The sequence below is a fragment of the Triturus cristatus genome, chromosome 10 (assembly GCF_964204655.1).
Source record: "Triturus cristatus chromosome 10, aTriCri1.1, whole genome shotgun sequence".
NCBI lineage: Eukaryota > Metazoa > Chordata > Amphibia > Caudata > Salamandridae > Triturus > Triturus cristatus.
In genome coordinates, this window is record NC_140593.1 from 795,347,538 (window position 1) to 795,362,259 (window position 14,722).

Below are 14,722 nucleotides of genomic sequence, written 5' to 3' on the forward strand. Positions count from 1 at the left end.
AGATAACGGTACATCATATTGCTGCTTGAAGGTGAATTTACGTTGAAAAAACAAAAGACAAGAGGCGTTTGGCAAAACAGGAACAGTTGGTTTAATCAAACTCTTCGGCCGGGAGAACAGTTACAGTGTCGGGGTCTGAGGACGGTCTCAATCAATCAATCAATCAAGGGCTTGTAAAGTGTGACTACTTACCCGTGAGGATCTGAAAGTACTAGGGGAGGAGGGCTGCTGGTCGGACTAGGTGGAGGATCATTCGAAGAGCCAGGTCTTGAGATCCTTCCTGAATTGGGTCAGCGACGCTGATTGCCTGAGGTGCAGGGGAAGGGTGTTCCAGGTCATGGCGGTGAGGTAGGAGAACAACCTTCTTCCGGTTCTGGTCTAGTGGATCGGATTTGTCTGGCAGATACGTGGAATGTGAGGCGGTGGTTCAGGTATGCTGGTTCATCATGTACGGCTTTGTAGGCGTGAGTAAGGAGCTTGAAAGAGACTCTCTTGTTAATTGGGAGCCAGAGGAGTTGTTGGAGGTGTTGCAGGATGTGGCTGCGGCGGGGGATGTCGAGGACTAGTCTGGCAGCGGCGTATTGGGTGCTCTGTAGTTTATTGAGCTGTTTCTGGGTTACGCCGACGTAGAGCGCATTGCAGTAGTAGAGTCTGCTGATGATGAGTGTGTGGGTGACAGTCTTTCTGGATTCTGTGGGGATCCATCTGAATGTCCTTTGGTGCAGGCGGTGTGTGTGGAAGCAGGCTGTGGAAACTGTGTTGATTTGGTGGTTCATTGTGAGTGAAGAGTCAAGTATGATGCCAAGGTTCAGTGCATGGTCTGGAGGGGTCTGGAGGGTCCCAGAGTGGCTGGCCACCAAGAGTCAAACCAGGCTGAAGGGGTGGATCCCAGGATGAGTTCTTTGGTCTTGTCCGACTTAAGCTTGAGGCAGCGGTCTTTCATCCATGTAACGTCAGCCTTTATTCCACTGTGGAAGTTGGATCTGGTGGTTGTGGGTTCCCTGGTGAGGTAGAGGATCAGCTGGGTGTTGTCAGCAGGGGAGACGATGTTGAGTCTGTTTCTTCTGACTATGGCAGTGAGGGGGCAATGTAGATGTTGAAGAGGGTGTGGCTCAGGGAGGAACCCTGTGGAACTCCACTGCTAATTTCTGTAGGTTCTGAGAGGAACGGTGGTAGTCTGACTTTCTGGGTCCGGCCGGTGAGGAAGAAGCAGATCCAGTCCAGGGCCTTGTCATGGATGCCGGCGCCGTGGAGTCTGGTGGTTAGGATGCGGTGGGAGATGGTGTTGAAGTTGGCCGAGAGGTTTATTAGGATGAGGGCTGCAGTCTTTCCCCGGTCAAGGAGGGAGCAGATGTTGTCTGTGGTGGTGAGGAGTGCAGTCTCTGTGCCGCCATTGCTTCGGAAGCTGGATTGGAATGTGTCCAGGAAGTGGTTCTCTTCGATGAACTCGGAGAGCCGGGTGTTGATGTCTCAAAGTACAATCGATCTGAGTGCCATTATATACATTTCTTGGAGCATCATAAAGAAATTCAGAGATCATTTTAAGGATGAGAAAAGTGGCCCTGTCATGGAGTCATAAATTACTCCTACCTGAAAACAAATGCAGGTAGGTCTTGACCTTGCATGGACACCATGAGGGCCAGTTAGTAACGTGCCCAGATGTACGGCACAGGGAGCTCGTGATCACTGCATGTTCTGTGTCTGGATTGGCTAAGTGTTCCTAACTCCATATGACATCTAATCTTATGGGGTTTTGGGAATGCACACACCCCTCCGGCCAGGGGTTCCTACTTTATACCCAAGGAAGAGGTGGGACAAACTCTGGGGACCCACCTATGGGAGGGTCAGGACAGAGGGGTGGCTACAACCATGTCGTTTGTCCAGTTTTGCGCCAGTGCAGGGGCTGCGTGCCCCTGCAACCGGTTTGAGCTGGACTATGCACAGGGACACCAAATGTGCCCCCAGTGCAGACATCAAAGCACTCTTAGAGTGCACCCACCCAGCCACAATACACTAAAGCCTGTCTGGGAGGTGGTTACAACTCCCTGTGACAGGAAACTTATTGTCCAGGCCTCCCCTGAAGGAGTTTCGTCCAGCAGCAGGAGGGCAGACTTGTGTCTGTGGCTGGCAGCATCCATTTTGTGATGCCAGGGTCTGTTAAGCTGGTACCGGATATACCGGTGCTGTCATGTGTCTCCCTCTAGTAGGGTTGAATCATACCTCCCACACCAGTTACTGGTTTGGAGGTATGATTCCAAGGTGTTTGACACCAAACACAACATGTTTCCATGCAGCCATTCCAAAGTTAGCATTTACCGCAAGGTTATAATGCACTTAAGAGTATATGGTTTGGCTGCGTCACAAACAACCCTGGAATAAAGGTTCCGAAAGCTGCAGAGGGGCTCTGCTCATGAATGGGCACCCTCTCACATGAAACCCAGCACCCTGCCTTCAGGATTGTTAAGGCCTGCCATAGGGGTGACTGATAGGTTTACATGTGCAGTGATAAGGAGAGATATAGGGAACCTATATCTCAGTAAGGGGTGCATACACCACCTTACACAGGCTGCTGTAGCAGACCTGTTGTGTTATTTTGAATGGCTTCCCAGGGGTGGCTTAATACATGCTGCAGCCCCTGGTAGGCCTTTGGGGTACCTATGCCCTGGGTACATAATATACCATATACTAGGGACTTATAAGGGTACCCCAGAATCCAATCTGGAGTGTACCTAAAGTACATCCAATCAATTTAGAGAGGAATTTAGAGAGGAAGCAGCTAGGCTGGGGCCCTGAATAGCAGGTTCCCAGCCAGACTAAAGTCGAAAAACAGTGAAACATCAGCAAAACGTCAGGGTAACCATAAGAAGCAGATCCTACTCTCCTACAATATATATATATTCCTATTATTTTATATTTTCTTTTACATTTTTGGGGGTATGCTTCTAAAATCTTACTTACTTTTAATTCACTCCTAATCAACCATTACCTATTCTCTCCCATGAACCATAAAATTACCCTTACCTCTATTTACCACATCTTTCCCCTAAAATTATCCTTACCTCCCTTTACCTCTACTCGCCGCTAAACCCTAACATTACTCTTATCTCTCTTTACCTCTACCCAACCCAAATCCCTAAAATCACCCTTCCCTCAGTTTATCTCCCCCACCCCTAAAACCTAAAATCACTCTTCCTTCCCTTCACTTCTACCTAACCTAAACTCTAAAATGACCCTTACCTCCCTGTACCACTATCCACTGTGTGGCAGGGTGTTGAACTCAGGGCCTGGCATTCGGCTCGACTATGCTCTCCCAGCGCCCCACCCCCCACCTGAATGTATTTTTACCAAATTACAAACAGCCCAATTTCTGGGTCTTTTGTCTAAAGCAGTGGTCTCCAACCTTTTCTATAATGAAAGTTACTTATGGTCAATGAAACGCATTGAGAGCTACTAATATTATTAGTGTTGTATAATTTCAACTTTGTTATATGTATATTAATTCAACTAAGCAAAAGCTTTCCGATTTAGTAAGCTGGTCTGCACACAGGCGAGCTACTCAGAGTTAGATGTGGAGCTACAGTAGCTTAGGAGCAACTGGGTGGAGACCCCTGGTCTAAAGTTCCTATAGGAAACTGCATGGAGAAAACACATTTTGGGACAATCCATTTAGACGATCTATGCTTGACGGATCACCCCAAAACTTTCCAGGAAGGTGCTGAGGTGGATTAATTTCTTTTTTAGTTCAGATGAGGAAATTCATGCCTAAGAATGTCGCCACCAGACTAAGTAGGATGGTTTTCCTCCATATGCAGGAGTCCTACTTTGGCTCTTTCCAGGAGAAGTACTCATGGAAATGACTTAATTTCCAGTGTCAAATAGTTCTATAATTTGCAGACTAGACAAATATACTGTGGTTTTTTTCTTTCATCCAGTTTTATTACTACACATTGATGGATGCAGCAACAATGCCGCCTGTGCCACTCATTTTTACCCCTGTCTAGTAACGTCTGGCAGTGGTTATCTGATTTTCAAATGATACTGAAGGGATTTCTGCTCTTTTGATCCCTTTGAAATCATTCCTTTACACTGATGATATTCTAATTCAGAGCATTTCACAGAACTCATTCCTGCTGCTCCTGCTTTCATTAGGGTCCGGCTTTCCCACTCTCAAGGTGGATTAAGGGCAATTTGCGGTAAACAAGTCTCATTTGACTACCATGGCCAATTTACTTAGACATTCTATGAAATTGGGCCAGAAATATCCAGTTACTTGCCTAATTGCGGACTTGATAAGATGGTTGAGGGCAGTATAAGTCCTTGAATATGCAAAATAAAGAATGACTCTTTAAGATGCACATAAATTAACCTTTCCTATGGGCAGAGGTCAGAGAATGCAAATAACCAAAGCCCTGCTTAACAACTAAGCATCTGAAATGCTTCTACTATTATTCCATAAATCTATACTGCCACGAATCAATGCTGATGCAAAATTGTTTACATGGGGTGGGACACGCCCGAGATTTAAACCTTGAAGAATAGTGGAATGTGCTGCATCCAGTAGCCCGCAGTTACAACACAAACACTTTTATTATCGTGCACATCAATTGGTCTATTTTTTCGCTGGGGTGGTGAACTCAGGCATCTGGACTTGCTTGGTGTGGAAGACACTTCAGTGCAAACAGTGATTGTACCAGCTGTGCATAATAAGTCTCCCGCACCTACATTTGAGAACCCAGTAATAATGGTCATGTTGACAAATTGGATATCTATGCATATCAAAGTAGGTATGAAAATGTGATTGTATCATTCAGCACCAATTTAGAATAATGCAAGGATAATAGTTCAAGCTTCCACAATCTAGTAGGTGAAAAAGGCTGACAAGGGGATCACAATGCTTGATCAACTGCTTGATAGAGACTCCTTCTAGAAGTTGGGCCTGGAAATCGAAAGCTAAAATAAACATGCCTAGCAAAACCATTTGCTGACGCGCTACCTTCTGGGCCGCTTTCAGCCGATTATGGTGCTGGAATCTCAGATTCTACATTACTTGGATACCTTCAGACAACATTGAGTGGTGTCAGTATGTATGGTGTGTTTATTGATGATCTCTTCTTCAATGTTGTAGTACACACTACTAGGGAGATATGGCAAATGTGACCTACAACATGATCACTCTGAGGAAGAATGGACTTCGTTTATTGGCATAGAAGAGGTTTATTACAAGGTGAGTGTTACATTTTCATATTTAAAGATCTTGCATCATCGTCTGTGGTCTCTCTCAAATTACACTGAACTAGGCTCTTGCACCACTATGAATGTTGAAGTAGCACATTTACTAAGGGGTTTCTTATATTGTGGGGGCAGTCCCAACTTGACAACATAAAGGATTCCTGTATTATGACTTCCATGTGCACCCATCAAAACACCTAGCAAAGATACATTGCATGTTGAAAGTAGTAGGTTTGTTTGTGCACAGATGCAGACAGCTCTTGTAAAAATTTGTATTTTGAAACATCCAATGAGGGTCTAGGTAGTTAGCCAAGGGGAATGGCTGGCTGAGGTGATACAAATGGCTTCAGATGAGTGCATGATATATAGAATTAATCAAATAGAGCCTAAAGTCAGATTTGGGAACTCTTTGTGATTCTGTATATAGACCTCAAGAGAATGTATATAGGATCCAAAACTTTATTTGTGTTCGCATGATGGTGGTACACTTGTCTGTAATATTGCTATGTTAATGTTTGTGGTGCTGTATTGCTATAGTATTATATGCACTATCAGTGTTGCCTTTGGGGCATTATTGCTATTATTTCTTGGTTCAAGGGTGTAACTGTGAATTTTGTCAGCATATGTCATAATGCTGTATCTGTACAAGATGAACACTAGTTAGATACCATTCTGTCATACAATGGTATGGAAGAGTCACTTTATACTGCATGCCGCGTTGGGTGAAGGTTTTCTATTACCGATTGCTGCAGAACATTTACTGTTGTCCCTCGATCAGCCTACCTTCGATTCTCATCCTCTTTTTTCCTCTCCCCCTTCCTTAACTCCTTCCCTTGCTCTGAAGGTTCTGGCAAACAGTTTATCTGTCGTGCATTGTTCTACCTTTACAATTAATCAATCTCTATCATGTCATGGTGGTGGAAGAACAATGCTGGAAGTTCTGTCTGTACTAAACACTGAAAAGTAAAAAACACTAATGATGAACTGTTGCAAAAACTGAAAAGCCTATTTATAAAAGACTTTCTATATATGTCTCCCCAAAGCCCCTATCAAGCACTGCAGAAGCACATGGAGACAAAATGCTGCGTTTTATCAGGCTGTGGTAAATGTGTCACAATGATGCCTACTGGCCTAACAAGCAAGAAGCCTCTAGAATCAATAATGAGAGTATTTCAACATATCCTTGATATAAACCCTTTTGATAAATTGATATTCTGAATTCAGTTTAATGAGACAGTGCTTGCAAATCATATTTGTTTTTAAAAGAGGTTAAAACATATGACAAATTTAGTCAGTCCAACACAGAAAACCTGGTTCGGAACTAACTTGAATAGGGCGTACAAATGTTAATTACTTTGCATGGGAAGTGCTGCTTGTGTAGTCAAATGTAGGTCAGGCGGTATTGTTTCATTTTTGACTGCTTTATGTAGTTTTCCTAAACCACATGAAGTATAACAGGTCAGCACATGTAACCAATACCAAAGTAGCATACAGAGGAAGAGAAAGAAATGAAGAAAAAAGAATACTGGTCAAGATTCTTGGACAACACTAAAATGAAAATGCAGCAGTGCAAAGATAGGGTTTCAATTAGATAAAAAGGTGGTAGAAAATCTCACTTTTTAAGTACTTTCTGAAGGAAAACTGGTTGAGTTCAGAGTTCTGTTAGCAAAGTTTACCAAAGATAGTTGTTACTCCTGAGAAAGAATTGTTTTAGCCTGGGTGTTTTTTTGTTTTGTTTTGATAGTCGGCGGCTGATTAACTGTTTATTTTTAATCCACTGGAGTTTCTTTAGATGGTGAAAATAATGCCCATGTGAGAATTTCTTTGTATGATGAGCAGCAGCGCATTTAAGCTTGATTTTGGCTTGAAAAAGAGGTAATAAAGCTCTTAAATTTTGTGAGGTCTAGCTAAATTTGTTTTTGGTGGAGATTAGCTCCGCTGACAATTGCGAAAATTACAGTGAGCCACCAATGAAGCACTAATAAAGCAAACTCGATCAATAACATAAATTTCCATTGCTATTTTGAAATAGAATGCTGACTAAACAGATATTGAAAGCAAGAACAATAGTCTTTCAAAGACAAACAATAAAATAAATTGAAAAGAAAATTATAAATGAAAAAGTAGTAGAAAATCGGACAAAGAAAGCAGAGAACACAGATATGCAATTTTAGTCATCACTGTTATTCGAAGAAGACTGCAGCTTGTGCTATTGATAATGTGTGTCTATAAAAAAAACAAATAATGTATTATGTGTCAGGAAGACATAGAATGAACTAGAAAATCTGAAAGTGAGAGAAGGATAAACAAAGAAACCTGCGGGAGAAAGATAAGGAGACATAAGGAAAAAAATAGAGTAATAGCTAAAATACTTTACTATTGTAATTTCAAGAAAAACACTGTATTCTCACCTATGGGGCTGTTGGCAATTTCTCTTGCTTCAGTGTCCTGATATTTGGTTAAATAATTATGTCCCTCATCCTTTATTTTGAATGAAACAATGTCCGTGGGTATCACAATCTCTGTTATTCACAGATAAAAACATACATTATTAGAACAATACATCATGCATAGCAGGAAGCAATTTCTGCTGAGTTCTTTTGAAGCCTGCTTGGTAATGTCGACTACAAGTTAACTTAGTTCACAAAACAGTATCTCTCCCACTGTTAGACATGTCTAAAGGGGTTCATCTAAGCAAGAAGATGGCTTTCAAAAGTCCTCGATCATGTTTGGACTCTTGATGATCAGTAAAGCCATCTCTGCTACACCCCACAGATACACAGATTAATTTATTTAAACATTACTGTCTAACTGAAGTAGTAGGTAATGCTTTTACTCTAAATATAATATTTGTAAGGAGGACAGCAACGGATTAATACAAATTATGCTCTCGCTGAGGCTATGGCCTGCGTGGTCTATGTACAGGACACCAGTGCATGTCACGCTACGTGTAAACTGCATTAACAGTGTCACTAGCTAACCCGTTTGTGGAGTCATAATTTATGTCACTTGAGTGGTTATGAACACTGCTTTGGGCAGAGGAGGTAATTATTGTCTAGCTAATCATATCGTTTGAAACCAATTTAAAACTAAGAAAGCTCAAAAGTAAGCCTAAAGCCAAAAGAAAGTCAATGTTGTGTGATGATGTTGTTGGTTGAATGGAATAATTATATCCTTTTTCAAAATGAGCACACAAACAAAGAGAGAGACCAGGGCTACAATAAAAACAAGCATTTGCAATGCAATCGGCCTCGCATTAGTTAAAGTTTTAGCTTTTGGAGTTTCAAATGATGTTAGATTTTATAATTATGAAAAAATATCCCAGTGGTAGCATAAGTAATACAATAGAATCCACGAAGCAAGAAAAAGGTGCAGTACCACAGGCTGTTACAAGGTGTCTCTGTGGATTTTTGAAGGGACCTCTATTAGCCACACAAGGTACTGCACCATTAATGCAATTGTAAAGAGAAAGATTGCTGCTGAGTATACGTTTCCATTTGTCTTTATTGGAAGTAAGATTTTTGTTTGCTTGCATTGTAAAAATGCACACTTGTTGTTTATTTTGCCAATTAGCAAGATTAGTGCATTTATAAAATGCAAGCTAACAAAAATCGCACTTCCTATAAAAACAAATGGAAACGTATACTCAGCTGCAATCTTTCTCTTTATAATTGCATTTAGGGTGCAGTACCTTGTGTGTCTAATAGAGGCCATTTTACAACTTCACAGGCATACCTAGTAACAGCCCGTGGTACAGCACCCTTTAAAGACAGTGCTTTAACTAGGAATAACAAGGGGGAGGGCAGCGAGGTGGGCAGCACGGTGAAGGGCATGGAGGAGGAACACATGGGGTAGGACAACAACAAGGAGGGCAGCACGAAATGTTGAATTGAAAAACGGCTGTGCATGAGTATTATAGTTGAGTCGCTTTAAGGGATTATAGGGAAGGGGGCACGCGTAGGGGATGCACAAGGGAATTGAAAATAATAGGCAGCACGGTGAAATTCCTCGATTGAAAGATATACAGGCTTGTTTTCAAGCCATGGCCAGAGCTCATGCAGCTTTGTTTTTCAATTCAATGAGAGACCAAAACATAAAGCGCGGCATCCATGAAGCGGTGCTGTGCTGACACAAGAAATGAGGCACACAATAAAAAAAGTGATTGTGGCGCTGATAATAAATAAATAAAGATGCACGGCCATGCTGTGTGGGGCGGTGGGAAGGGTCTGCTTTGTAGGAAAGCCAACAAAAAAATTCCAAGCACGCAAGCCCAAAGTGATGGCGATGCCATGACTAAATAAATAAAGGTGCACGGCCATGCTGTGTTGGGACGTGGGAGGGGTCTGAAGAAACAACGATGCAAGCACACGAGCCCAGGCAATGTAAACAGAAAAGAAAGACAGCCATAAATTGAGCGCTGCTTGAGGACAGCTGTGCGCTAGTGCTGCTCGAAAGCTAAGATAAGAGAGCTTACAAGTATAAAAATAACGTGCGGCGTAAGAGCCAAGTGACAGGGGCAGTCCGTAGGGGATGTTAAAAAATGTTTTAAAGGTGGGACTAGTAAGCTATTTCACCAATGAAAAGCCGGTATTTAGCAAGGACAGTACGAGGAGCCATTAAAGAAAAAATGGAAGGGGCTCCAAACCCATATTCTAAACACAACGCATCTCAAAGAGACAGCCCAGGCGCTGCTTAGGGAAGACCTAAAAGGGACAACATTTGTTTTGGTTCCTATCAGGATACAACAGTGGAAAGGTTGCCCAATTATAGGCAAACACTTCCAGACTGTGCACAAACAGGAAAGATTCATATACTGATTAAAAACAGCATTGTCTGTTAGGGGTAGATGCATTAGTGCAAGTGTACATGGATCTGTGTTCATAAGGTACAATCAGCCCTTGATTGATACCAGTAGAAAAGGTATCTTTCTGGAGAAAATAAAACAATCTGAGCTTGCTTGATATTATGAACAAACCTGTTGTTGCTGTGAAAGTGATTTATGTAATTGTAAAGAATCCATTCCATTTCAAATCACCCAGGCTCTTGACTTGTCTTTCATATGATGTCACAGGTTGGCGAGAGGGTGTTGAACTACATGAAGTGTTTTGATGTTCATAGCTGAATAAAGCGTTTGGCTTTGAACTATAAACCAGATATTGACTCTTCTACAAGAAGGTGTCTCTTGATATTGTGTGACAATAGCTGTGAGAAATTGCAAAATGTTTCAATAAAATGTAATGTGATTTTGCAATATTCACCCTGTCATTACCTTGAGTGGAATCTGAATGCAAGTTCATCCCTCTTGTTTATAAAGTGAAATTAGAAAAAAAAATACTTGTTTCGAGACGAGATTCAAGCAAGACATTTTCTCCTGGAACCAGTCTCTTCTGGACAATAATTCTGTGAAATTGACAGCACCGAAACACACATTAGTGAAGAGATCTGAAATTATGGGATGAGTGTGAGCAAATGTATCTTTTTGTGGCTCTGGTTGAAGTTATTTTGCTGGAACTGGCCAAAGATGACTCTTAGGCTTTGGCAAAGAACCACATTTATTTAGGACAAGTTGTATTTGGCTGAAAATTGGCCTTGGGTAGAGGAATCTATTTTGGTAGGAATTTAGTGTTTCTTAGTCATACATGGATGCCCTTGTGTAGTTTAGATGAAGATATGTGTGTGCTGTGCTTGATAGAATCCGCTGTCTTTGTGGAAGGCATCTATATCTATTGATTGTCCTTATGTAAAAGTGTCTCTTCTGATTAGCTGAAGATCACTGTCTTAGTGGAAAAAATGTGCTGGTTTTGGATGAACGCATTTTTTTACCCCAGTTTTGGAATAAGCAAATCTTTTGGGGAAGTACCTGTGCAGTCTAGATAATGGAACTTTCTTGTCTTTGACTGACAGGAGACCTTTACCTTGTTTGAAATAACTTTGTATCCTTGATTTGGGTATTTAGCTTCCCCTACTGAATGTAACTATACCATATTAATGAAGGCATCTGTGCACCTTGGTTGGAGAAGTGGGACTACTTGCTCTTTACTCCACAACCTTATTTGCCATTGTCATCTTCCATACTGCTTGAGCACTAAATTCACAGCGGAATTCAATGTGTAGTGTGATATACAGGATTAAAACATTCCAAAAATATTTCGTTCACTAGGTCAAAATGTGCTTTGTTTCCTTGGACAACACTGGATGGCAAAATATCATCTGCAAACAAAATATCCACGAAAGGTGCTTACTTCCAGAATCTGCTTTAGAGCTCCCCACTTAAGCTTTTTGAAGACAGGCAACTAATGGTTTCATACTTGCTGTTGCTTTGGGCACCAGATCCCCACACATGAAACTGGCCACCAAGCTATAGACAATGATATTCACCTCAACAAAACTGTTAATCACAATTCTTAACCATAAAACAAATAATGCTTTCCAAAACATCATCTCTTCATTGTAGGCATGCACTAATTTGTCCAGTGTTTACTAAAGGACTGTACTGCTAATAATGAGTATAAATGAAGATTTGTAGAGTAGGGACAAGGTGAAAAAGGGTATCACGCCTAATCTCACTCACAAAACTACCTCACTAATGCCAAAGATCTCTTGGAGAAACTGCAGTAAAGTTGCTGTACAAAGGGACTTTTGTTGAGAGCTTTAAACTGTGAATGCTGTATTCCGAGGGAAAGTCTGATGGCACCCAAAAAAGAGAAAAAAACGACCCCATTGTTATCACAGCATTGAATAATAGCCACAAGGTTAAGGAAATAATAACAAAAGCCTGGCACATCCTCAGCAGAATATAGTTGACAATCGACTATCCGATCTTTGCACTCGGACAAAACATAACTACTAAGAATGTATGGTCACTAAGATGCAGTTTTAAATGCACGAATAAAGATACCTCAATAACTGCTCTAAGTAACCGACTGCCAAAATAAGGAACACCAGAGATGTGGGAACAGCACTGTTTTTTAAAAGAATTCTCATACCATGATTCAATAATCACCCACAATAACAGTAAGAATGTATTTATAGGATGTAGTGGTGTGGCTACTACAATCTAGAATATATTGGTAAAACAAATGTACAAAGAAAAGGATATACATTATAACTATTTTTCAGCATGATATGAGTGCCTATGATTGAACATTTCATGAAAGGTCCTTTTGAATTATATCTGAAGTTGAGAATTTTTGAAGTTATGCAGCCAAGTGCGAGAGGAGGCAACATTGAAATATATCTCCTGAGTAGACAAGCAAGGATGATTTTACAGATATCAACAGAACAAAAAGGTTGCTTTCAAATATCGGAAGTATAGAGAAGCAACGGTCATTAATTGCTACAAAAATTATATATTTATACACCGAAAGAGGAAACTGGGAATCTGATGCAAAAATTACATAGGAGAATTCCAGCAGGTTACGTTATTAATTACGAGAGAGTAGGTTTTAAGATAAAAAGACTGATCTCATATAGCCCATTTGGTAAACAACTTCCTCCCTGCAGGAGTGAAGCTCTTCTTATGCACTCACTGCAACTCAGCTTCGCCGACAGATTTAACATGGATTTTGTAAACCTGCCTATTGTGTACATGCCGAATGGTGCTCGGCTTTTTAAAGCGTCAAACATTCTGCTTCCCTGCCCACTTCATCAATGTACAACACTGTACCTTAAGTCTCAGCTGTACTAGTGGCACAAAAAAGAATATTAATGAGGATTAGAAACTATAAAGATTTACAGAGATATTTGAAAATAAAAACGACTTACAGGGAAATTTGAAAATAATTAGACTTACAGGGACTTCGGATCTCGGTATCACGAGGGCTTACTGTGAAAATGGTGAAAGCAGGGTGGTGGGGAGGAGGGGTTTAACGTGATAAGTACAGAGGGGCGGGAGGTGGTGGTCGGGGGAGAGCACGGGGAGATTTAAAATGTAGCAATATGCAAGCAAGGACGCCTGTGAAGTGTTTTGGAGAGGACGGAGGCACAGGGGGATGAAGTGATTTACGTGGACGGACAAGGAGAAAGCTGGTTGGTTTTTGCGCAAACTTGACCCGAATCGGGTATAAGCTTTACATAGCACCAGTTACTATACATGAGGACACACTTTAATTTTTATTAGGCACGGGGAGATTAAGTGATTTGCCTAGAACCACAGGATGTTCAGCGTCATTACCAAGACTTAAACCCAGTTCCCCAGATTCGAGGTTGACCGCCCTAGCCGTTAGGCCAACTCCTTGTGTGTGAAAGCGCTGCGATTAAATGGCAACGCAAACAAAACACTCGTCCTTCTCTATTAACTGTATCAGCAGAAGTAACACAATGTTATGTTCACAAAAATTAAAAATAGACATGGGTGAGCCGCGCCCTACAGAACAAAAGCAAGGCGAGGCTCGCCATACTTCAAGATAAAGTGAAGCGTGGGGCGCTCCAACAATTTGAAAAAAGAGTTCTTCCCGAAAACACATGAGGCCTGCAAGCGGCAAGAAACTGTAGTTAGGCGGTGCTCTACTGTGGAAATCAGAAATGAGGTTTCGCTGAAGGTACCACTTAGGAGGCATCATAAAAGAGCAACAATCCACTGAACCAATAGAAAGGCAGCAGGTGGGACTGCAGTCCTGTATGGAATACAGCAGGTCTTCCAGACAGAGGATGCACTGCCTAGGCTTGACCTAAAAAAAGGGGGAAAGGTGTGCACTTTTGGCACGGGGCATCGGATGGGATATTTGTAGATTTTCTCAACTACTTTTTTCTCCGACATGGGTTTCTTATTTAAAAATTAGAAACAGACATATTCCTCAAAAATCTAATATATTTTAGTCAATGAAGGATGTAATAAGTGGGGAGGTGGTGACGGTTGTGGGAACGCTTTTGGGAATTTGATGATAGGATTCAAGGCAACAAGTCATGTTCACCCCATAGAGACTGATCCCTTCCAATGACTATGAGAAGTATGAAACATATGTGGGTCAAGTGATTTACGGCACTGTTTCTGCTTTACTATTTAAGCAAACGCCATAAATATTGTGAGCAACACAGACATTGTGCAAACTTTCCTCATTGAAAAGTGGTAATTCCTTGATAAACACCACCCAAAATCCTACTGGCAATTGTTTTTATAATTTGAACCAGGCTTGAAGAATATAGGTCAAAAAGGAACATTAACTTTTCTGACTGCTCTTGCCTCACTGATGTTGACATTTGTCAGAACATAGAAGAAGAAAACGCAGGTTTTTACCTTCTAAATGTTGAAATTAAATTAATTTTATAGACATGGAAATTGGCATTATTCGAGGTACTGGTGATTTTCTTGGATAGGGACTGAAGAATAAATTTGATAATCTGAAGACAGAAAACACAGATTAGTATTTATATCTTTGCAAATGGAGAAAGAGGTGGCAAAGAAGTAGTGAACAAGAACATGCAGCTTGCATGCCTCGCAGACCCAGCCCATGGGCAACAGACGTTTTGCAGTACTGCCTATTATGTAGGTTGC

General features: G+C 41.3%; 1 protein-coding gene across 4 annotated transcripts in view; it reads right to left on the reverse strand.

Moving 5' to 3' along the window:
• Positions 1-14,722, reverse strand: part of LOC146790006 (uncharacterized) — a 195,658-nt gene that overhangs the window by 1,962 nt on the left and 178,974 nt on the right. For 3 of the 4 annotated variants that reach the window (XM_085628326.1, XM_085628324.1, XM_085628323.1), the window contains one exon: positions 7,641-7,751. The exons of the other annotated variant lie outside the window; for it this stretch is intronic. In XM_085628326.1, the coding sequence (XP_085484452.1) occupies positions 7,641-7,751 (111 nt within the window). The remainder of the gene's footprint in view (positions 1-7,640; positions 7,752-14,722) is intronic. 4 annotated transcript variants of the gene reach the window in all.